Below are 24,112 nucleotides of genomic sequence, written 5' to 3'. Positions count from 1 at the left end.
CTCAGACACTGGTATTTAAGGCGTCAGCACCACACTATAGAATAGGAGGAAACTGCAGACCACGTTATCGGGGAGTGCCCAGTACTTACGAGTACTAAATTCAAATACATAGCCCTTACAGTTTACCCAGCGACATTAAGTCTTTCCAACCACATTGCCTAATTGATTTTTTCAATGCTATTATCTTTGGCAACCCTCGGTCGGGCACGATGGGGCCATTAGAAGACCTTTGTATATAATAGCCCTTTTGCTGCCCACAATTTTAACTTATTTGCGTATTACATTTTTTGGAAATATTTTGTGCAAGAAAGTTATTAGTGCTGGTAAAATGTAAACTCTGTAGAATCAGAACATCTCCTTTGAGTTTATCTCCGAAATTGCATTTTGGCACTGACGATTTTTTTTATGAAAGTATGGTAGTACTACTTTTAAGTATAGTAGTTTAATTTGGCGTACAGTGGAGAAGCAAAAGTATTTAAAGGCTTAATCTTTTTTTCTCAGAATGTTTATTTTACAGTTGACTTATTCAACTTGATCTTGGAATCTGCTGTGTAATTTATATTAATTTTAGGATATAATGTTATATGTACCTTACGGCTTTGGCTCTGATTTTTAAAATAAAAGTAAAAGTGAAAATATTGACTGACGAAATCTTTTTTAATATATATATTGCGACTGAAAATTATTTCATTTTACAAAATATAAAATTTTGTTATATACAAAAATTAAAGGTATATACAAAAATATCTTATATATACCAAATCTTTTCCTATTACTAAGGTATTACAGTGTGGCAACCGTGCCTCCTGACAATCATACAGAAATGCTTTTACTGTGTAAAAACTAGAAAAAACAAATGCATTTAAGATTGATAATAGCCTAATTAAAAACACATTTGTTAGAAAGTATCTACCGGCGGCTTTTAAATTATTAGTGCATCGTTTCCTTTATTACAAGGATATTAGAACAGAAATAAGAAAATATTTTAGGATTTTTAGAGCAATGCCTTTAAAAAAATCTTAAGTCACTATTTAATTCCATCACTGTAAAAATATTATTATTAAGATAGAGTAATATTATTAAGAGAGAAATATTATTAAGACTGGTAGCCAAATCAAGAAATAAATTTGTCATAAAAAAATTGTGGACAGCTTTATATTTTTAGATTATATTTTTCATTCATAACACGTAGACAACATTACTATAAGACTATTTTTGATGGGACATTGAGCGGACACGACAACGAATATCAAGATGTCTGAAAGATTCTAGTCTTAAAAAAATTAAAAAAAAATACGATTAAAAAAAATTAAAAACATTAAATTTTCACGAATAATGGCTAAACATAAGAAAAACCAGTTACTGATGGCATTTTAAAATTCAAAAGTTAGACTTATAAAATGTGCTCCCAATAGCTGCCTAAAAAAATCTATAAATAATTCATTCTTTAGTTTTTAATGGGAGTTACAGCGTAAGAGGGTAAATTTTTTAATGAACTAATTTAAAAAAATATTAAGTGTAATTGTTATTTGTTCTCATATACAACAAAATTATATTTATTTATCTTAATTATTCACAATTAAATATGGTGCAATTTCAGTGCAAATGATTTTTCATGACCCTCAACCATTTGGATTTGTTAACCGTATTTAAAAGGAGTAAGCAAAATAATCGATTTGTTTTAAAATGTCGATAAACTGCATCTTGAAAAATTCACCTAAATAAATAATAATAATAATAAATCTGCAGAAACTCTCCAAAAGAATCAAACCCTATAACGTTGCCAAATTGATTACATATTTTAGTTAATAATAATAGTTTTTATTTTATTATTACACACGAAAGAACAACAGGTTTTCATTTTTATTTTTCATTATTAATCTTTAAACTGTGAAATCATGTGACATTGACATTGACATTCTTTAACTAAGATCAAATCCAAGCAAGTCTTGTCATAGTTTTGATCAGGTAAATCAACCCCTTAAAGTTTGTCGAGAGGAGAAACGTATTAAAAGACTATTAAGTAAGAATTTATTTGGAAAACATTGAATTTAAGCAAATCTGAATTTAACATTAATTTATTAAAAATATAAAAAATCATCGTAGTATATCAAGAAATTAATGATGTATCACAATTTAAAGAACGTTAATAGAAAAGAAAAGGTCAATTTTAATGGGGTTTATGATCACGCCTGTTGTTAATTATTCTTAACAAAGCTGTTGCTCGACATCTGTTTGTACCCGTAAATATTTACTTTTATTTTCACTTGCCGGTACTAAACAATTTATTGCAGAAAAAATGACTTTTCAACACTTTTCTGATTAAAATCCCCCTAATTCTGTTGTTGATAATAAAGATAAATTAACCTGCTTCCAAAATATTTCATTGTAAATATGTAGGTACGCTTTAACCTTCAAAACAATTATATTTTTGGCTGTATCAAATCACAAATACATTTCAATTTACCCTGGTAAAAAACTGCAACATTTCTAGAATAACCTCCACAAAAATTTGCAATTATTATTACCTACTAATAAAAATCTAAATTTAGGTCCAGTTGATAGCTTGAATTTATTTGAAATCCTTGTTACATTACTAAGCCTAAATTTGCACAAACTAATTTTAAACATAAAATCTGTATCTTGAGAAAAACCGAGCTTTTTTAGGTTATTTGTATATTTTTATTAATAGCTACGATTTTATGCTTTAACTCCGTATGTTCGTTAAACATCTTCCTTTTCCTTATTTTTTCCAATTAAATCTTATCTTTACACTCATTATTACGCTCGCCTTTCAAAACTCTTTGTAAATACGCAAGAATATATAGTAAGTAAAATATAAATGATCAAGTCTAATTAGCAATACATATTGTGGTTCTATGAACCGTAAATAAAAACAGTATTATAAAGGATGCTGTAAATTTACAGGGTCAATAATGTTTTTTTTTTATCAATATAGTTCTTGATGTTTATATTTCACCGCTTTTAAAATAGTGTTAAACTGAATGTTGTAAATGCTAATGTAAATAATTTATGTTTTACTTAATTTTGTTTTTCAATATTAGTATTTTGGGGTTACCTTATATGCTGTTATGATACTAACGATTGTAATATGAGTTTTGTAGTAGCGCAAAGTATATAAATAAGACAACATAATATCTAAAAGAGATTAATACACAAATCAAAATAAAAAAAATCAAATCGAAATTTGGAAAGTGATTTGAGAAATATTAAAATTAAATACCTTTAAACTCATTTTGGAAACAATGCTGAACATAAGTAACATCAATAATTTGAAATAAGTAAATTAAAAGAAAAGTTTATAGCCTCTGTTATTAATGACAGCTCGACATTTGTTTGGCACACGTAATATAAATTGTCAATATTCTTTTGCTCAATTTGTCGCCATTGTTCTTGCATACAGTTTCATACAGCAATTTTTCTCTCTTCTAGAATACTATTGATTTAAAATATGCCTTTTCAACATATACCAAACATGCTCGGTAAAATTTGAGTCAAGGAATTATGCAGGACGTGGCAATACCTAAATATTGTGCTGCTCAAAAAGTTTCTAGCAATTCTTGCAACATGCGGGTATGCATTGTCGTGCTAAAGTACAAATTGTTGTTCCAAATTCTACCTACCAAATTCTGTAGCGCGTGGATGAACAATGGATTCCAGAATTTGATTCTGAAATATGCTAATTAATATCCTTTAATGGGAACCACATTAGTCCGAAACCCTTTTGATACTCCAGCCCGAACCGCTAAAGTTTGGACTTGGTTCCTGAATGGTTTACAAGCGAGACGTGTTAACAGGTATGCGCTACAGCCTTCTTAATTAAGGACCTAAAACAAACCTTCATTCATCGGTAAAAAGAATTACCTAGCATAAACAGGCGTAAGGATAGTTTTCATGTAACCTATATAATTAATAAGTTTAGCAGTGACACTAATGCCAAAGATATTTACAAGTTCAGTTCTTAGCTGGTTGACAGTAATACTGGGGTTTTGTAATGTCTTAAGGCGAATAAATCTATCATGTATAAGTTCTGTGGCTCTTGTTGGACCAGTGTGTCTTATTTCACATTACCAGTCTTTTCCAATCTATATAACTTTATAATATGATGCATGTAATAAAGTATGTTCAAAGGAATGCTCAATAAAATTATTAACACAGGCTATCGATAGTCCTATGGTTGGAACCTTTGGTGTAACGCTCAAATTACGAGACAGTTTTACCACTAACCAAAACTCTTTATTTTTACTGTCGACACGTGTTTCAAGTTTTAATCTTATCTAATACTTACAGTATTTCTAGGTATCTTATTTGTTTTGCCAATACCTTTATTGCATTACCAGGAGTTTAATATATTTTTTAACTTAAATTTAAATTGCTTATTCATATTTTTACGCATCAAGATATTAAGACATTAAAAACACAAATTAAAAAGTTATTAAAGAAAAATTTATGAAATAAAACTTATTTAAAAAAAAATAGCAAATATAACTAAAAGAAGGAACAAAATAAAGTCTTGCTATTTAAATCCAGATATAAAACGATAATATTGTAATCACGGTACTAAAAGAAAAAACTAATGAAACGTTTTTCATTTGAATAAATAATACTTGTAATAAGTTAATTTTACTTTTTCTATAGAAATATACATTTTTAACCTTTTTTTATAAAATATTTAGAACGCTTACTGCTCAGTCACTTGCACTATCTTCACACCTCTCATTCGCCAGTAGACCCTTTAGGTTTTTTTCTAGAATACACTAAGCACAATAAAATATAATGATATTAACTTTGTATTTTTAAATTTCCAAAGTAAGACCCATATTGGTAACTTAGTTCTTTAAAAACTAACGTTTCTCTATATTCGAAAAAGATGAACAAGACATGCAGTATGATCCCAGCAAGCACACTAGAATGTTTGGCATAAAAATTACAAGGTATTGCATGAATATCAAAATAGCAATTTCTATTTATTTCATAGGAAAGATTGTCTGATTGACGACCCTAAAGATTTTTGTTTATAAATAATACTCAATCAACATGCAGATCTTATTGTATCTTTGGATAAATAAACACACCAAGGTAGTTTGGTATATATTCATTTATTCTATCAACATTTCCCAAAGCAATTCTTTTACTGTTGGTTCTATTTAGCATTAACTTGTTTAAACTTAATCATTTTTCAGCCTCCTGTGCTTTCAGCAAACATTATAGGAAATCCGTATGCGCACTTGACGTATCCGAGATGGTAGTATCATCTGCGTAAAGAGTTTAGTTAGACTTGGAATCCATAAGAAGCAGATAATTTCTACATACTATAAAAAGTAAAGGGCCAATATTAGAAGAAATTGAGTCCTGGGGCATACCAAATTTTATTTTTTGTTTGATTTTTGACACTAAATTTCTTCTTAAATCCATATTGAGATTCATTAAATAAGCTATTTCCTTCAAAGAACTACACTTTTTGATCTGATATGCATTTTAGAAGAATTTCCTTAACGTAGTTCAGAAAAGTACCATTTTATACACCAGTATTTTTAGAGAAAATACAATAAGCTTACATACAATATGCCTATAATAATACTTGTAATATACCTAACTATATTAAAACTATACTCCCCAAAGTTGAATGCACTAAAAAAGTAATGTATCTTCTGATGTGTTATCATTGCCAGGTTATAGATTTTAGAGGAGAGATAGAGAGAATAGTGCTGGATGTTATATTTGCTCTGACGTAAACGGTGGTAACCACCGTTTCCGTCAGAGCTTCTTATTCAAACAATAGAAGAAACATATAGGCAACATTTGCTTTAAGTTCTTGCAACCGGTTTTCAATTGTGATAGGTAAACATATTCCAAATGAGTTAGGTCACGCATCTTCAGTCAACAAAACTAATTGATCGAAAGAGTAGTTATATATAGTAGGACATTCAATAATCATTAGCCAGTATACCAAACTCTAATTCTTAGTCATATAAGATCAAGAAGACGAGTACAAAAAAAAAAGCTTTATTTTATTATAGCGAATTTATTCTAGAGATGCTAGAAATATCATATTTAACAATGCATGTGGATGTATTTACCTACATGTTCACTTTGGAAATTTTTTAGCTTTGCTTTAGCTATTTGTTGTTATTTTTAACTAATTGAAAGGAGCCTTTTCTTAGATTTTAAGTCATCAGATGAAATCATACACGTAGACATTTAGTGGAGAGCTACAAGATTAAGGTCCTCTAAAGCTTCCATGCATTGTTTTCTTGATCGGCTTTACATAATAAAAATAATTAATTTATTTTTTGTTTGTTTCTGTGATATACGCACCTGTGAAACATATGCATTAGGGTGCTTATGTTATCGGTTTTTTTTATATTCGATGCGCAGGTCGTTTTTGCCATATTGTTAATTTTTATTTTTTATTTATTTCTTATTTTTTATTCGGTGAATAAAATTATTTTTGAATTTGAATAATAAAGCTGTCGTAAGTATCTTAAAAATAATAATCATATTTTGAACAAACTGTAATTACATCAAAACTTCTTATACGTTGCTATATACATAATATTAAACAAAGACCTCATAATGGTTATATCACCGCAGTGAACGCCGACAATAAGCTCTACTCGTTAACAAAATAATCGAAATAATATATTTAATGAATTTATAAAATAATATCTAAATTTATAAAATTTTAATCGTAAGATTTGTCCCACTAGTAAACTATTTAATTTCAGATTACGATAACTATAATGCCTTACCAAGTGAAGAAGCGACGCCTCAAGAAAAGAAAGTCAGATTAAATGATAATTTGACTCTTTATTGTCCTGAACAACAGAACATTGAATGGAAGTATCAGAATAGTAGCGGCGTATTTCCAACCAATTTAACTGTAAGTTCATAATTTAATTTTTATTAAATTCACTGAAAAAATATTCTTTGCTATACGGTTATTTAAGTTACTGAAGTGCAATAATTTTCTGTTTATTTTTGTTTTGTCGGTTTATATGAGTATTTGGTATTTTTAGTTTTGTAACTTTATCTATCTCATAGAAATTAGATATTTTATTATACTAACCTATTTTTACAACTTTATACTCTATACGGCTATAAAGTTTTCTGTGAAAAGTTATATACAGGGTGTTCATTTGAAAACTTCCCACCACGGATTTATCGAAAACCACTGTTTAAAACAAAAAACGCCGAAATACGTCAAAAGGTTTGTCAAGAGGGACAACTTAATAACTTCACTCCATTTCACCCTCTGCCCCCCAGGGTCATCCCCTTAAAAATTTTAAATGGTAAGGGGTATCGAGTAATAGCTTGTTTAAAAGGTCTTTCGAAGTCTTTTATTTTGACGTTTGATTTTTTTAAATCGGTCGATTCGTTTTCGAGAAAATTAGAAAAATCTTTATTTATCTTAATTTGTTCAGATAGAAAACAAAAATATAAAAATATCACTTTTTATTTCAATAAGTGTTCAAAATGTTTCCCGTTAGGGTTTGCCAAATCTACAATTCATTTATAATTTAAAACGGACACTACCAACATAAACAGCAATTCCGAAGATTAGACGTGGAAAAAACTAAATAACAACCTGAATTTTTTTCCGCATTCTTTTCATCAACAACTATTCTGGCCGAACTGTATTTATTGTTCTACCTACTTAGTTATTTATAGTTGCTAAGGAAAATAAAGAATTTATTTTGCCGTCAGTTACATTTGTGACAGTTTTGGAATAGTGAAAATTTATTTGTTGAATTGAAGATTTTACTTCCAAACTGGTTTACACACTAGACGAAAGAGTGGAAATTATTTTAATTTATGGCGTCCAAAATCAATGTGCTTGGCAAACTACCGTCACGCTTAACGCCAGACATATGGAGAAAATAACTTCGCATAGGTATGTTTTGGACCTTGTTACTAAGAGTACTGAAACTGGATCTGTTGCAAATAAAGAACGTGATCATCGGCGAATTTTGGATGAAGCCGGTCAAGATGAAATTTTGGGTCATTTTGGAATAAATCCTAATACTTTATTACGCAAAATTGTTGCTGCCATTGGTATTTCATTAGGCTCGGTTCACACAGTTACCAAACTTCATAAATTTCATCCATTCAAAATGAATATTGCAAGAGTTAACCGAAGACGATTTCAATAGGCGAGTTGAGTTTTGTGAAAAAATTACTGAAGTGATTAATGATAATACTATTCATGTAAAAATATCTGCTTCAGCGATGAATGCACATTTTATTTAAATGGATTTGTTAATAAGCACAACTGTAGATACTGGAGCAATGAAAATCCTCATGCATTTGTAGAAGGTCATACCCAGTACCCTCAAAAAATTAATGTATGGGCAGACATTTTTGGAAATAAAGTGATTGGGCTATTATTTATTAACGGAAATTTAAATGGAGACATTTATTTAGATATGTTGGAAAATACCATCAATTCGCTTATCAGTGAATCCATTGAAAACCAAATCGATGATGATGGAAACCCTATACTTGATAAGGCTGAAATATATTTCCAGCAAGACGGCGCTTCTCCTCACTATGTTCTTCCCGTTCGGCAATGGTTAGACGACCAGTTTCCAGATAAATGGATAGGGCGAAGGGAGCCTGTAGAATGGCCTGCTAGATCTCCTGATATAACGCCCTTAGACTTTTTTCTATGGGGTCATTTGAAATCTATTGTGTTAACTCCCCAACCTGAAAGTTTGGATGAACTTCGTCAACGCATCATCGACAGCTGCCATGATATCCCACAACATGTTTTTAAAAATGTCCGTCAGGATTTTGAACATCACCTATATCATTGTTTGGCCAAAAACGGGCAACATTTTGAACACTTATTGAAATAAAAACTGATATTTTCATGTTTTTGTTTTCTATCTGAACAAATTAAGATAAACAAAGATTTTTCTCATTTTCTCGAAAACGACTCGACCGATTTAAAAAAAATCAAACGTCAAAATAAAAGACTTCGAAAGACCTTTTAAACAAGCTATTACTCGATACCATTTAAAATTTTTAAGGGGATGACCCTGGGAGACAATGGGTGAAAAAAGGTGAAGTAATTTTAGGTTAGAAAGTTGTCCCCCTTGACAAATCTTTTGACGTATTTTGGCGTTTTTTTTTAGACAGTGGTTTTCGATAAATCCGTGGTGGGAAGTTTTCAAATGAACACCCTGTATATTGTTATATAATATTTTATGTATATATTACGTATTTATATCTTTAGAGACTATTTTAAGCTTGAACTTAATCATTTTGGTTTTGCCTGCTTATCATTTAAGTTTTTAGGGGATTAGAATTTAATTGTTAGTGAAGTAGTATAGGAGTACGCTGTAGGTTTTAATTAGAAAAGTTCAAATTTAAACAAAAGTTTACTATATTAAGGATTTTAAGATGTTTGATAGAAAGAGTTTTTTAAATGATCTGCTTTCCTCTTCTTTTGATAGTATTTTTAGGGTATAGGCTATTGATACTATATTAGAAATGTTTAATTCATTTATTTTAAATGTCATTAATAATTATGCCCCCTCCAGGCCAGTGCGTGCTCTAAGCTAAAGTGTTACTGGATTTTATGAAATACCAAACAAGTGATCCGCAGGAACAATGCTTTTGAAAAATATAAAATTGTCAAGCGACTTTCATATCTGAGGTGTGTAAAAGCAATAACCTTAAATTTTTATGAAATCCTCAAAAATACCTGACAGTATTCGAAATGCTACTGAAATAAATAATTATTTTGGAGCATTTTTTAGAACCGGAGGAGATAGGGTATGGTCGATTTTTTACCAATAATCACTACCGCCATGATGTTTCTCTTAGCTTCGAAATGCTCGATATGAAATAAATCTCGCACAAAACTAAACAGTTTGAAATATAAGCAACAAAATCTCCAATAATGCTGCAGAGTACTAGCATATTTATAAACAAATATGTTTTACGTATCATAAATTCTTGTATAGAATATTGCAATTTCCCAAGTCAATGTAAAATTAGCTATATAACTTCACCATCAAAAAACAATGATCCTATAAGCATCCTTCCTGTATGCTCCAAATTATTTAAGAAAATGTTAACAACTCTGCGTATTAAGGTTTCACGAGATTCTCGAATTTCGAGACAAGATCGAGAAAATCACTTCGAGATTTTCTCGATCTCGAAAGACTGTAGATGCTGCAATAACTCAACAGCCTTTAAAAGGTTAGAAGAATGAAAATAAAAAACTATGTTGGGAAATAAATTTAATTCATTTTAAACATAAGAAAATTAACAAAGCAAAAGAAACATAACAAAGGTAAAAGCTCAAATAATTTTATATTTTTAAAGGAAAAAAACTTCTAAACTAAAACATAAATTCTAAATGTTTAAAAATGAACAAAACATAAAATAAAGATTAATAGAAATACGAAAAGTATTGATAACAAAATTATTGCTTATGCACTCATAAATATATCTTTGTTGCATAGCCAAGAATTTAAACATAGTAAAAATTGAGCCGATTCTCCAGTCAATCGGCTTCGTTCTTTTCTAATTGTCAGTGTTGCCTTTGAGAACAGTCTTTCTGCAGGAACTGAAGTGGCTTGTATACCTAAAAAATCATGAGCCATTTTCGATAAATTTGGATAAATGGATTCGTTCTTTCTCCACCACTCTAAAATATCTTGATTGCCTTCAGCTCTTTTAGATAAAAAATATTCATCAATTTCTTTTCTCCAGTTCCCTCTGTCGCCATTGCTTTTTTCAAACATTGCAGATTTTGAAGAAACTTTGCAGATTAAGGTCATCAGTATTTTCATCAATATCATCGGTGAAAGGTTAAGATGCTAAAGGAATATCAATATTAGAACTAATGTAATACATTTCTTTATACAAGTTTTTGAATTTAGTTATGGCTTCTTGTTTTGAGTTTTTTCCCCCGTTCGTAAAGTTAAATGTCTTAGTCTTATGTCGTGGATCCAATATTAATGCAACACAATATATCCAATTGATTTTTGAATAGTGTTTGATGATTTTATCCCTTGCTGCTTGAAGAGATTCTCTAACTTTTTCGTCGGTTGTATTCCTATTTGGACAATTATCCAGACCAAAAGCCCAGGTATCCAATTTATCTAGAAGCATATTAACTCCTAAGACGACCATAGGTAATGTGCAGTATTTTTCGCCTTGAAATGAATCGGATAATGTTTTAAAAACTTTTAAATAATTAAAAATTCTGCTTACTAGCTCCCAATCTTGAGACGAAATAAGATAATCCTTTAAGTCATCATTATTTTCACACAAAATATTTAGAGTTTTTTTTCATTCTTAGAGCCTAGTTTACGATATTTAATGTTGAAATCCATCTCGTTTTAACATCAATTACTGGCATCAACATCGTTAAATCGGCAGACTTGCAACAGTTAATAAATTTAAGGTTAATCTGTTCCGATCTTTTAATTTTCGTAATTCTTGTCTTCATCATCTTCATCATCGCTTCTGCAGGTGTCAGCTATAAAACCTATTAATTATTGTTGTAAAAGACACAACGATAATTAAGATAAGAGGCCCCGCTCAGTTCGAAAATCGCGTGAAAAACAGGGCATTTTTCGGACCTTCAAACTCGGCTAATATGTAAAAATTTTTAAATGTATAAACCATTTTGGATACATCAAGGATTACTTTTTATATTGGTTGTTTTAATTTTTTGAAATAAAAAAAAAATAATGAAAATATCACCTCCTAAAGATGATGAAAATTCGCCTTTTTTTATTGCCCTGTAGATGCTATTATGGGGTGTTTTAAAAAAAAATAAAACAACCAACATCATCATTTGTCCCTTCTCTTTAAGACCCATTAAAAAAAAAACATGCTATTCTCTATAATTTAGTAGATCTTGTGTCCAAAAGAAAAGAAGTTGTATCAATATAAGTCTTTGGAAAGGTACGCACATAAATGTTTATTTCTGCACTTAACCAAAATGATCAGGGCAAAATACACTATTATAAATGAAAACATAACCTCTTTATCAAAATTATTATCAAGCAAGCATATCAATATCAAGCATAATGAATTAAAAGCGTTTTATTGTTTAATAGATTTAAGTGTTCTGTAACTAAAATGGATTTTTTTTACCGCGCCTATTTAAATAATAATACCTACATTATAATAAATACCTACATTAATAAAATAATAATTATCAAAGTCACGTCATGTTAATCAATGAAGAACAAGTAGCGCAGTGCGCAGTCTTTGTATTTAACCAACTAAATTTTAATTTTAAACAATTTTAAATCCATGGATAAAATATTATTATTAAAAAATAAACGATTCGTTTGGATTTGTACTTTTTTAAACAATATGTTTTTATTTTTGGGTCAAATTTTGCGTTTTTTTTGGTTGCACATAACATTTAGTATTTAGTTCATACTATACCTATAGCTCTGTATTTTTTTTTTTAAGTATTGTTTTACAGAAAAAAAAATCTAGTATAGACTTTATATACAACATGATATTTTTTAATAATAATCTATTGTTTGTTTAAATTGTATATAATTGTTTTTAACAATTTCGAGACTCTCGAATCGAGATCGAGAAATTGTCTTCGAGAAAAACATCGAGACGAGAGTTTGTTAAAATAGGACAAGACGAGAAATCGCGTTCGAGACGAGCTTTCTCGTCTCGATGAAAACCTACTGCGTATGGTAATTCAAACAACATCCTACCTTCACATTAGTCTACGGCCCTCGTCTTGCTAGATTTTTCCAAGGCATTTGTTACCATAAATCGGGATATATTAATTGCTAAAATAAAATGTAATGGCTTATTAAATGAAGCTGAAAACTGACTCTTTTTCCATATACACTTCTTCAATTGTCACCTTCTATATACATGCCAAACGTGCCTTCGCTAATGATATACAAATATATATCAGTTTTGCACCCAATAACGCATTAACAGTAGCAAATAATTTCTACAAAGATTTAGAAAAAGTATATAAAATTTCTCACCAACACAATTTGACTCTAAATACAAATAAATGTCACTTTATAATTCTTGGAAGTAGTAGATATATAGAGAAAGAAAAATTTTCTCGTGAGTTTCATATCCATAGGTGGAAAAATTCTAGAGACAGAGACATCCTATAAAAACCTGGGTATATTATTGGATAATAAACTAAACCTTACAAAGCACATCCACTTCATCATTACTAGGGAGATACTCAGTTTGCGATTCTCTGGATCTTTCCTTTTTTTAATGATGAGTTTAGGGTTACACGAATTACTTGGGATTTTCAGATTAAAAAAAAAACAAATTATTAAAAATTTATGTTGCAGATTATATTCGCTTTGAGAAAATCGAATCATATCTTCAGATATAGAACAACGTCGTAACAATCTTTTTCTTCGTACATAGAATTATCAGTCAAAAAATGCTGGCGTATCTTTATGTGAAACTTTTTTTTAGGTCGGTTATAAATAACCTTCGGCTCAGAAATATAACCAATGTGGGATATTCGTAAGGACCAAATAGCCTTTTTTTAGAAATCTAGGTAATTAATCTTGTCCGGCATAGATATTCGTCAATACTTTAATTTAATATTTAGATACTATTATTTTGTTTGTATGTTTAGTGTAATAAATTTATATATATCTAATTCTTTTACAGGCTTAAAAATGTTTTGTTTGGCAAAATGCGAGTTTCGATTTTTGGAAACCGTAGATGCAAAGGAAAGACGATAACGTTTACTGTAAAAACTTTAACAGTAACTCAGACTCCGAATGTTTATTTTTCAGTATTGAAAAATCAAAACAAATACAAAAATCCAGTAAACCAACATCATTGATAAGATATACATACAGGTTGGGGAATCGATCATGGTGCATAGAGAGGTGCTTAAAGGCGAAATATGGCAACGCGCACGCATGCATTTACATGCGCTCTGCTACCCGCCTTCTAAGCCATTGTTTTTCAGTACGACGACAGCCAGTGCCTGACTTGGATGGGGGTGACTATATTATATGCAACAAAATTTTGCAAAATATTATCCGAAAGTTTAAACATTTGTAAAATTTTTTTTTTGATGAAAACTGTATATACATCAGTCTACAACTCACATAGAATTATAATCTCAAAATTTATACTATGTATTGCATAATGAAAATTGAGCAATAGAAACTATTCTAATAAAAATAATTTATAAACTCTGATAAAACTAAAAAAAAAGATAAACACTATACAAAAATAAAATTAAAATTCTTAAAAAAAAAACAAAAAATTATGTACAAAATACATTTTATATAAAAATACCTTCTTTGGCTAAACAATAAGTTAACTAATTATAAAAGTCCTACCATTTCGTATTTCCAAAAGAGTTTCTGGTGAAACATACTTGGCACATTCAACAATTTTCTCTCGCAACTTCTCTACATTTGAGTTCAAAAATGGCGTCGTTAAGATAACCACAAAAATAAAAGTAATAGAGACAAATCTGGAGATCTAGGAGGCCATTTAATAATAAAAATTCTTTTATCATAGCCATACGCCTTAGGGAAATATCTCCTGAGTTCTGGAATATTTAAAGCATTTGTACTCATCTTTTTTCCAAATAGTAACCGTTTTATGGTATATACCCAAGACTTTTACTTAATCGTGTTGAAACCATTTTTAGGGCACTACAAGGCATTTCTTTCTAATAAGTTAAAAAAATAGCGCTTTAAAATTGAGGTTAAGAAAATAGTTCTACATAATGAGGCAGGCTGATATTATTTTTATTCCGTAAAAAATTAAAACAGCAAATAGCTCTCGAGAGATACGAAAAAAATGGATGTTGCCATTATTTTGGACAATGCGTAATCTTCAATTTCTCAACCTATATAGATATTTGTTGTTATTACTAAAAAACGAAAATACAAAAAAGTAAACATTTTGCTAATATTTAAAAAAAAACAGCCAGAGAATATATTTATTTATTAATCTTAGAGCATAAAAATAAATTGATCTCTGAAAAATCGCAGTGCCATGTCGGTATTTAACTTCAGAACCGTCCGTGTTGTTCAAATATGTCTAGTGGATCCTTTTTTAAGTTTATTATCTAGATGACAAGGATAACTATTTCTTAAGACTTTGAACACTAAATAGCAGTAATGAACTTTTTCCCTATTCTGCGCATTGAGCCATTTTAAATTTCTTATCTTATACGTTACATGATCCAGTCTTCTTAAAACATAAATAGAGCGAATGCAAGAGTTCTTTATTTTTTGTAATTGGTACCTACTAGAAGCATAAAGACATGGGCCATAAACAAAATTGGAGTAATTACTATGTGCCAAAATAAGAGCCTCACAAAGCTGCTTTTTTTAGCACAACATCTAATAGATCCTTAGTCTTTTACAAGTCTGTTAGGGTTATGTATGTTCTTTGAATTACTTTACATACCTGTGCCTTAAATCTCAAATTTGTACCAAAAATAACACCGAAGTTTTTGTGTTCTTTCACATTTAATATTTTTTTATAATCTATTAGAATCTCACAGTTCATTCGAGACCATGATGCTAAGGGTCACAGCAGATTTTTTTGGGTTTAATTTTACACCACTCACTGTGGAATGATGATGTACTGCATTTAAACTTCGGCTTGATGTTTCCCTAGCTACATTAATATTATTCTTAGTAAAGTGATTATAAATTTGTGTATCATCACAGTATTGAGCTAGGCGAAATATATACAGTGCGAACGTAAAGGTTGGAATAAATTCATTTAAAATTCAGGGGTATCTTCAAAAAAAAAAACGCTCGGACATATCGATTTTTATTTTTAACTGCGGGTTTTCTTACTATAATTTTATGTATATAGGGTGGCCCAAAAATAAGTTACGGTCATCAACGTAATTTTTTTAAATGTAAACACCTATTTTTTATTTTAGATTTAGGTTCTACATCAAATTCTAAGTACATTTCGTGTACCATGTCCTATACCTAAACTCGACCGTTGACGGTTGAACACAATTAAAGGCTATTTTTGGAAGAGTTATTTATATCAAGCAAGAATACATAAAAATATTTTAATTAATTTATTAAGTGTTGAAAATGGCTACCACGAACCTCTTGGCAATATCCTAGTCGATGCTGAAATTCTTGTAAAACGTTATCGATAACAGAAGGTTCTATCAATCTTATTTCTTCCGTTATTCTAATTTTCAAGTCTTCAATGTTGTTTGGCCGATTAACATAAACTTTATACTTAAGATACCCCCACAAAAAAAAATCTAAAGGAGTCAGATCAGGCGATCTGGCCGGCCATTCAATTGCACCCCTCCGACCAATCCAACGTCCAGGGAAAACGGTATCCAGGTACTGGCGCACGGGACGAGTGTAATGGGCTGGAGCTCCATCTTGCTGATACCATAAGGAATTATCTAATATATCTGGTATATCGGGTCTTCTGGATCGGGGTATAAAGTGGCAAGGCATGGAACCAAGTAATTTTCTAAAAACTCTAAATACCTCTCACCATTCAAGTATCCTTCAAAGAAAAAGGGCCCTATAACCCTGTTTTCAATCACCCCCGCCCAAACATTTACTTTTTGAGGGACTTGGCTGTGGCACTCCATCATCCAGTGCGGATTTTCAGTAGCCCAATATCGGCAGTTTTGCCGGTTTACACTACCATGAAGAAAAAACGTTGCCTCATCAGAAAATACAATTTTTTTTGAAAATTGTGCATTAGCATGGCACAAGTCCATAAGTCTCTCACAAAATTCTAAACGCCTATCTGGGTCATCTTCATTTAGTTCATGAACCAATTGAACTTTGTAAGGGTGCCATTTATTTATACCTAAATACTTAACGACGGATGTCTGGGATATCTGATTTTCTAACGCAATATTGCGAGTCGTTTTATGGCAATCTTCTTCAACTGCCAGCAAAACATTTAGTTGCTTCTCTTCTGATATACTTGACCGACCTTTCGTATAATTATCCCTGACATGACCCAAATCCCGATATTTCTGTTCTATTTTACTGGCAGTACTTTGAGATATACGTGGCCTATCAGGATACTTGGCATGATAAATTTCACAGACTTCCATCTGAGTGCGCATCCTGTTTCCATAACCAATCATCATCAAAATCTCTATTCGCTCTCGTTCACTAAGACGTACCATTTTTTGAAATTTTAATTTTATCTTTGGATAAACTTAACACAAGCAAAACTTTGCTTAGGCATCTAAATCAAACTAAATTCACTCAAAATTATTTGATGTCAACAAATTGTGACAAGTTAACAATCAAAAACACCAACCACAAATGTAAATAACCAAACAATAACTGATAGGTTGCTTGATATAAATAACTCTTCCAAAAATAGCCTTTTATTGTGTTCAATCGTCAACGTTCGAGTTTAGGTATAGGACATGGTACATCAAATGTACTTAGAATTTGATGTAAAACCTAAATCTAAAATAAAAAATAGGTGTTTATATTTAAAAAAATTACGTTGATGACCGTAACTTATTTTTGGGCCACCCTGTACACATAAAATTACAGTAAAAAAACCCGCAGTTAAAAATAAAAATCGACATGTCCGAGCGTTTTTTTTTTGAACATACCCCTGAATTTTAAATGAATTTATTCCAACCTTTACGTTCGCACTGTATATATAAGCTTCTCAAAAATCTTACAGATAGTAGACTTATTGGCCGCAGATCTGAAAAATTATTTGGGTTAGATACGTTGGGCAGGGGTAGCACTACTGCTTTTGTCCACAACGTTGAAAATTCACCTTTTTTGATGCAGATATTAAAGATATGAGAGCCACTGGCATTCGATTTTATTTGCGAAATAGGTATTCCCGAACGGTATCTGGAGAAACTGGCGTAGACATGGCGTACGGACTCCATAAAAAACTGATTAATCGCTTCCGGATTTTTTAAGTTCCAACGCAGAATTGCACTTTGCTTTTCTATATAGATTAAGATTGGCCAAGCGGTTCCATAGGGCTTTTTTGTTCTATTCTCTATACAAAGATTCAGATACCCTCTTTTTTTATTTCTAACTGCTGTAAACATGTCGCGAACATTTTTATAAGCTTCCTAGTCAGCAGGAAGTTTAGTTTTTTTAATATTTAGAAAGCAAGAAATTGCTGCATGTTTTCATTTCCTTAAGACTGTCTGTGAAACAAGGAGCTTTTGGCTTTGTTACCCTAACTGTGATAAAAGGTGTATGTTTATCAAATAGTTGCGTCAAATTATGCGTAAAATTTTCTACCTTATCATCTAGTGCTGTAAAACTTAACACCTCTTCCCAATTTACCGCATTACAATCACGATTAAAAGCTAACCTATCTAAATTCTTAAAGTTTCTATAAGTAAGAAACTTTGGGGGAATTTTAGGAATATTTATTTCAAGGGTGCAATAAATAAGTTGATAGTCGGAGTGCTCATGCATGTCTCTATCTTTAAAATTACTAATTAATAAATTTTCATTTGACAGAATTATGGCATCGATCAGACTCGCTTTCTGCCTTGAAAATCTAGTTGAATTCATTATTGTTTGTTTAAAATTAAAACAGTCTAAGAGAAAATCAAACTGATCGGTAACAGATTTATGTTCTAGCAGATTTATGTTGATATGCTTTAAAAATATTAAGAGGGGAAAAAATATTGAGGTGGACGATAGAAAACTACAAAGCCTATTTTAATTTTATTTATTTCTAATATAAACCATTGTTTTTCAAAAAATTTAACCAGTTCTACCGATTCCACTTTATGTAGCCTCAAACTTGACAAAAAAGTATTTATGAAACTATTCCATTAAATAAAGAAAAATATAACAAATACTTATTTCCTTCAAACTCTTGAAGGTAAGCTCATTTGTCATTATTTGTGGACATTTTTCTAAGACAAAATTATTAATAAACTTGGTAATTTCTTGAAAAACAGCAACAAACAACTCGAGGAGCGAAAAGTCAATAGTTCACCACTGTGGCTAGCGTTATGTTAGCGATATCACAACTGTGTTTTAATTATTTGGCGCATACATATGCATGTTTAAAAAATCCATTTGTCAAATGCATTAAGGTAAGGCGGCACTTTCTGCACTGCAGCGTAGCGACGCGACGCCATAAAATATTTATTGGGGTATCGCATTTGAATTGCTGCGCGACGTTACTCAGTGTTTTTGTTTAACAATGGTGTGTCTGGTTCATAAGGTGTTTTTTGAGCAAGACGACTGAAATTAACGAAGACGTAATAATAGTGTTTTTGCTATGCGAGGAAGAAGAAAGATTGGAGAAAACATTCTTTAAATGTTATTTTTTCTGCTGATTTTTATGTAATGACCGTTTTGGAGATCATACAACTCGGGATATTGACTTATTAAATTTAAAAGAGCAATATTTCGACAAATTGTTTTGATACTGTATGTCAAACACGAATGAAGTACTGCATCACTTGCTATACTGCACTAGCGGCAGTTGAACCACGATGCAGGACACGATGTGACAGGGTGCGCCAGAATTGGTAGTTACTACAAAGTTCACCCTGTAGTTCAGTGCCGTGTCGCGCAGCGTAGTGCGGAATATGTTATATAAATTCGCTCCGATACAGTGCAATTCCGCCTAGGGCGGTCTTACCTTTAGTGCTGACAATGGATTGATTTGAAATTCGATTGTTTTTCCTTTAAATTTTGCTTTACGTCGATTTTTGTGACAGTTCTTACAATAAAAATATTTGTATTGAATACCAAAACCCCGTGAGAGATTAGCAGCAGTTATTTTGATAAAATAGTAGTTAAGTCGCGTGGGCTATTTAATTTTGATCGTCGGTCGCCATGGCAATAGAAAAGATTGTTAAGAATGCAGTGCGGTCATTAAAAACTGATCATATTCATTAATGGTAAAATGGTGGTTAAAGTCAGCTGAGCCGTTATATTCGAACCATTTCGGAGTTCCCATTGCAAATGATTATTTATAGTGCATGCCCATTACCAAAAACATGATGACCGTAATAAATTGGTAACATGGTGGCAAGACTATTAGCCAATTATTTTTAATAGTCATTGGCCATATGGCAGGCAGAGACGAGATGCAGAACTTTACTAGGCCTGCATTACTAAACAGGAGGAACGGAATGACAGCTCGTGCAGGCTTCGGTGGTGATTCTCCATATTTCGAAAGCCTACAGCTGGGGTCTTCCACTGAAGTACTTACTGCGTTAAAATACAGAAAAAATAAATAAAATGCTGATACCGCAACACAGTTATATCCGTTTGCTCGGAAAGCAATATGCTTTAAACTTATAAGCGACATAGCGAATGGCGTAGCTCCCGCTTTTGGTATCAATGAAGAGTACTTGATACTACTTGATAGAGAGACTCTCCGGAAATCAACGACAGCACCTGGTATGAGCTAGGTTAAGGCACATATAAATGGGTGTTGTCTGCCTGCAAACAAATACTACGCCCAAAGAGATGCAAAATTTTGCTAAGGGTCTTTTGATCGGCCACTTGCATTCCAGACCACCTCCATACCCTAGGTTTTGCGTCTAAGCCGAAGTGCCGTTAATGTTGGGAGGAGAAAAACTGCAGAGCACGTTATCGGGAAGTGTCCAGTACAAATACCTCCAAGGTTTAAATATCTGAGCAACACTTATAGTTTGCACAGCGCTATAAAGTGCATCATACCGGAGACCAACCTTCTTGAAGCATATTGGTCTCTGGTAATTCTCAGTGGGGCGTAACGGTTCAAAAAACCTATATACGTAATAGTCCTTTTGATTACCCACTGCCGTAAGTTAGTTCAAATAGTCATAGGTGATTAGAGAGTAAAGGTTTTCTGCTGAAATCCTGATAGTCCTACTACTGTATGGCAAAATGGTGGCTTAAGTCAAGTGAGCCATCACTTTGCCGCCATAGCTGTGCTTAGTGGGAACCAGAGGTAGTGCTAAATTATTTCGGGGTAATATTATTGTGGTTCAAAATTGATTTTACAGATATGTTGGGTCGTGTCACACAGAAAATATAATATAGCAAAAACAAAAAAAATCCAAGAGCTTTTAAAATTCCACGGATCTGTAAAGGGGCTCTTGTCAGCAATCAATTTCGTGACATTTTTAAGCAGTTTTATTGTTGATCTTCATAAAAATTAAAACGTATACACTATTCGGGAGTAACGTAAAAACCTATAGATCAGAATTTAATAATAAAAATGTGTATTTTCCGACAGAAGAATTTTTTTGTTCCGAATTTCATTACTATATATACAAGCCCAGAAAATTTCTGCCCTGGATGCTGAAATACCCAAGCATTAACATGCAACACAGAAAATCATAGGTAAAGTGTTGCGAGAGAAGAGAAAACAACAATGCTTCACCGATTTCAAATTTGTGCTTGCCACACTAGTTTCGATTAGAGTTATATTATATGAGTCGGACTATAGTAAATAGCGAGGAAATAAAAGAAACGCTATCACCCTGTTTTTAACTTATGACTTAGACTTGTTTTTTCCAAGATACATATGCAAGTTGATGATGTCAATGAAACCTCACTTAAGAGTTAAGAAATAATTAAGGAATTTCAAACCTATATCCTTGTTTGCACATCTTTACGAGATCTGAACATTAGCGTTCGCAAATAATTTTACAAAAAAGTTGTAAATTCGTTATGTTTTTTTATTAAACGTCCACTTTTTTATTTTAGGAACAATCATCTATACTCGAAGTAAAGAATGTATCACTTCAAGGAATCTTTGCGTGTTATTCAAATGGAACGCTTATTACAGAATATAACGTTATTGTTTTGGAAGCACCTTATTTTTATAAAAAGCAGCAAATGAAGTCTTTAGTTGTAAAACCTGCTGGAAATATGGCTCAGCTTAAATGTAAGGCAGGTGGAAATCCGACACCCAATATCACGTGGTATAAAGACGGAAAAGTCCCTAAAAGTCCCTATGGAGAGTATAAAAAGAGCCATTGGTCATTGACATTAGAAGATCTTGTTACAGAAGACAAAGGAAATTATACTTGTATTGTGTGTAATGAAGTTGGATGCATTGATTTTACATACAGGGTTGATGTTGTGGGTAAGTTAGTTAAAATATTATTTGATGCTGATACAAAGAGATAATAATTTTTTTACGGTCAATATATTGTTATTAGAACCTATTTAATTTGAGTCATTGGTATAGCTTTTATTTTTTAAACAGTTTAAATTTGCTTATCAATTAGACCATCAACAGTAAATGTAAAAAAAAAAAATAAAATAAAATACCTGAAAATTATACTTCTTCTAAGATCTTCAATGATGCTATAAGTGATTTTACTTAAATTATTATATATCCACATTTCAGACTCTTTTGTATGTTATTAATAATTCACACATACTCTTCCCTTAAGTTTTATCTTCAAATTGCTTAATATATTCTATAGTATGTCTTTTCTATAAGAGTATGCCATGCATTTGGTTTGTGACCTGTTGACCTAGTTGTGGTTATTTGCTTCAGCCCGGATCTTTGAGTTTACCTTAAAAGTCCAATATCATCTGCCGAAAAATCTTGTTTACCTTAGGTAGAATGAAAAACTGCTTTCTCTCTGCATTTGCTTTACTCTCAAGCCCTTTATAGTTTTTCGTCACTGCCTTCATTATTTGTTTTCGTTTCGTCGTTGAAGATATAAAATATATCATTGAAGTCTTCAGGTCCCTCTTTCGATTTAATACTCGCTACTTCTACCCTAAGGTAGTTACTCAAATTACTATGCATTTTTTATATAAAGCCGACGGATTTTAGTTGGAACTTATAACTGGAACAGTATATTGCTGTTCTTATTTTTTTCGGGATTTTGTATCCTATGCATTTTAACTATGGTATTTATAGGTAGGTGCTGAACTGGAGATCCGCTATTGCCGGATTAAAGCAAAGATTTGCAATATAATTAATAATTATTATAGACTATTATATTGGAGTGTACAGATGACTTCACGTTACCTTAAAAAATTCTTATTGCATATATAAAGTATCTGTTTAATAACCCAAAAATATGATTTAGTACCCTAAAAACATTCCCAGTGGTCTTCTGCATTTAAACAATTAAACAGAAAAAAATTATAATACAACGAGAAGTAATTCGATAAAATTATTTTTATTAACGTTATTCTTATATAAAAAAAGTAATTAGGTTACTAGTTAATAGGAATTATTATACTAGAGCGGCTACAGAAGATAAATTAAAATATTTTTTTATGATACAGAGCGGTTTCCTCACAAGCCATACATTAAAGACGGTTATCCTGAAAACGTAACTGCATTGGTCAATTCATCAGTACAGTTTGAATGTCCCCAAGTAGTTGCGGATTTGGAACCTTTCGTTGAATGGCTTTTTATTAATTCTTCTACTGACTTCAATGATAGCGAACATATTACTGGAACCAAAAAGGTATCTTATGGGAACGTTTCATGTTGGTGATGGTTTTGGTGGTGGATATATCATAAGTGGGCATATCATAAGTTAATCATTTCTTATTTCGTTATCATTTTTTAATTGCTTGAAGATAAGAATTAAAGAGATTATATTGATATTTAAAATAAATGAGAGCGACAATAATTTACAAGCAGAAACAATAAAGTATGCTATACTATAAAAATATATATATCTAAGTAGATACATTTTAGTACTCATAATTTAATGAATATTAGCGTTTTTAATTTTCAAGTCGTAGGAATTAAAGAAAGTTAATAGATAAAAGAATAGACTAAGCGATTTAAAAGGCGAATACCTTTGTAGCCGCTTATTCTATCGACTATATTATTATATTATTATATTATTATATTATTATATTATTATATTATTATATTATTATATTATTATATTATTATATTACTATATTATTATATTATTATATTATGTCAATTAGTCCTACAATTTCTTTATAGGACTAATGAACATGTTTTGTGGAAGAATCACAAAAACAAAATAAATAGAATTGCCGCAATTTAGTTTATGACACCTTACTTCATTTCATATTGTCAAATGTAAATAAAAGTACTTAAAGAAACAGTAAAGAGATCATTCAAATTCTACTAAGTTCACCCATTAAATTTTTAACAAAAGGGA

At 31.1% G+C, this 24,112-nt stretch overlaps 1 protein-coding gene across 2 annotated transcripts in view; it reads left to right on the top strand.

Moving 5' to 3' along the window:
- Positions 1–24,112, top strand: part of LOC126748840 (fibroblast growth factor receptor homolog 1-like) — a 121,785-nt gene that overhangs the window by 58,327 nt on the left and 39,346 nt on the right. Inside the window, exons 3-5 of one of the 2 annotated variants that reach the window (XM_050458335.1) lie at positions 6,750–6,904; positions 21,702–22,083; positions 23,250–23,434. In XM_050458335.1, the coding sequence (XP_050314292.1) occupies positions 6,750–6,904; positions 21,702–22,083; positions 23,250–23,434 (722 nt within the window). The remainder of the gene's footprint in view (positions 1–6,749; positions 6,905–21,701; positions 22,084–23,249; positions 23,435–24,112) is intronic. The other variant, XM_050458336.1, reaches the window with a different exon arrangement.

This window comes from Anthonomus grandis, chromosome 22 (genome assembly GCF_022605725.1).
Source record: "Anthonomus grandis grandis chromosome 22, icAntGran1.3, whole genome shotgun sequence".
NCBI classification, from domain to species: Eukaryota; Metazoa; Arthropoda; class Insecta; order Coleoptera; family Curculionidae; genus Anthonomus; species Anthonomus grandis.
The sequence above is the reverse complement of the archived record's forward strand: the minus strand, read 5'-3'. Positions and strand labels throughout refer to the sequence as shown.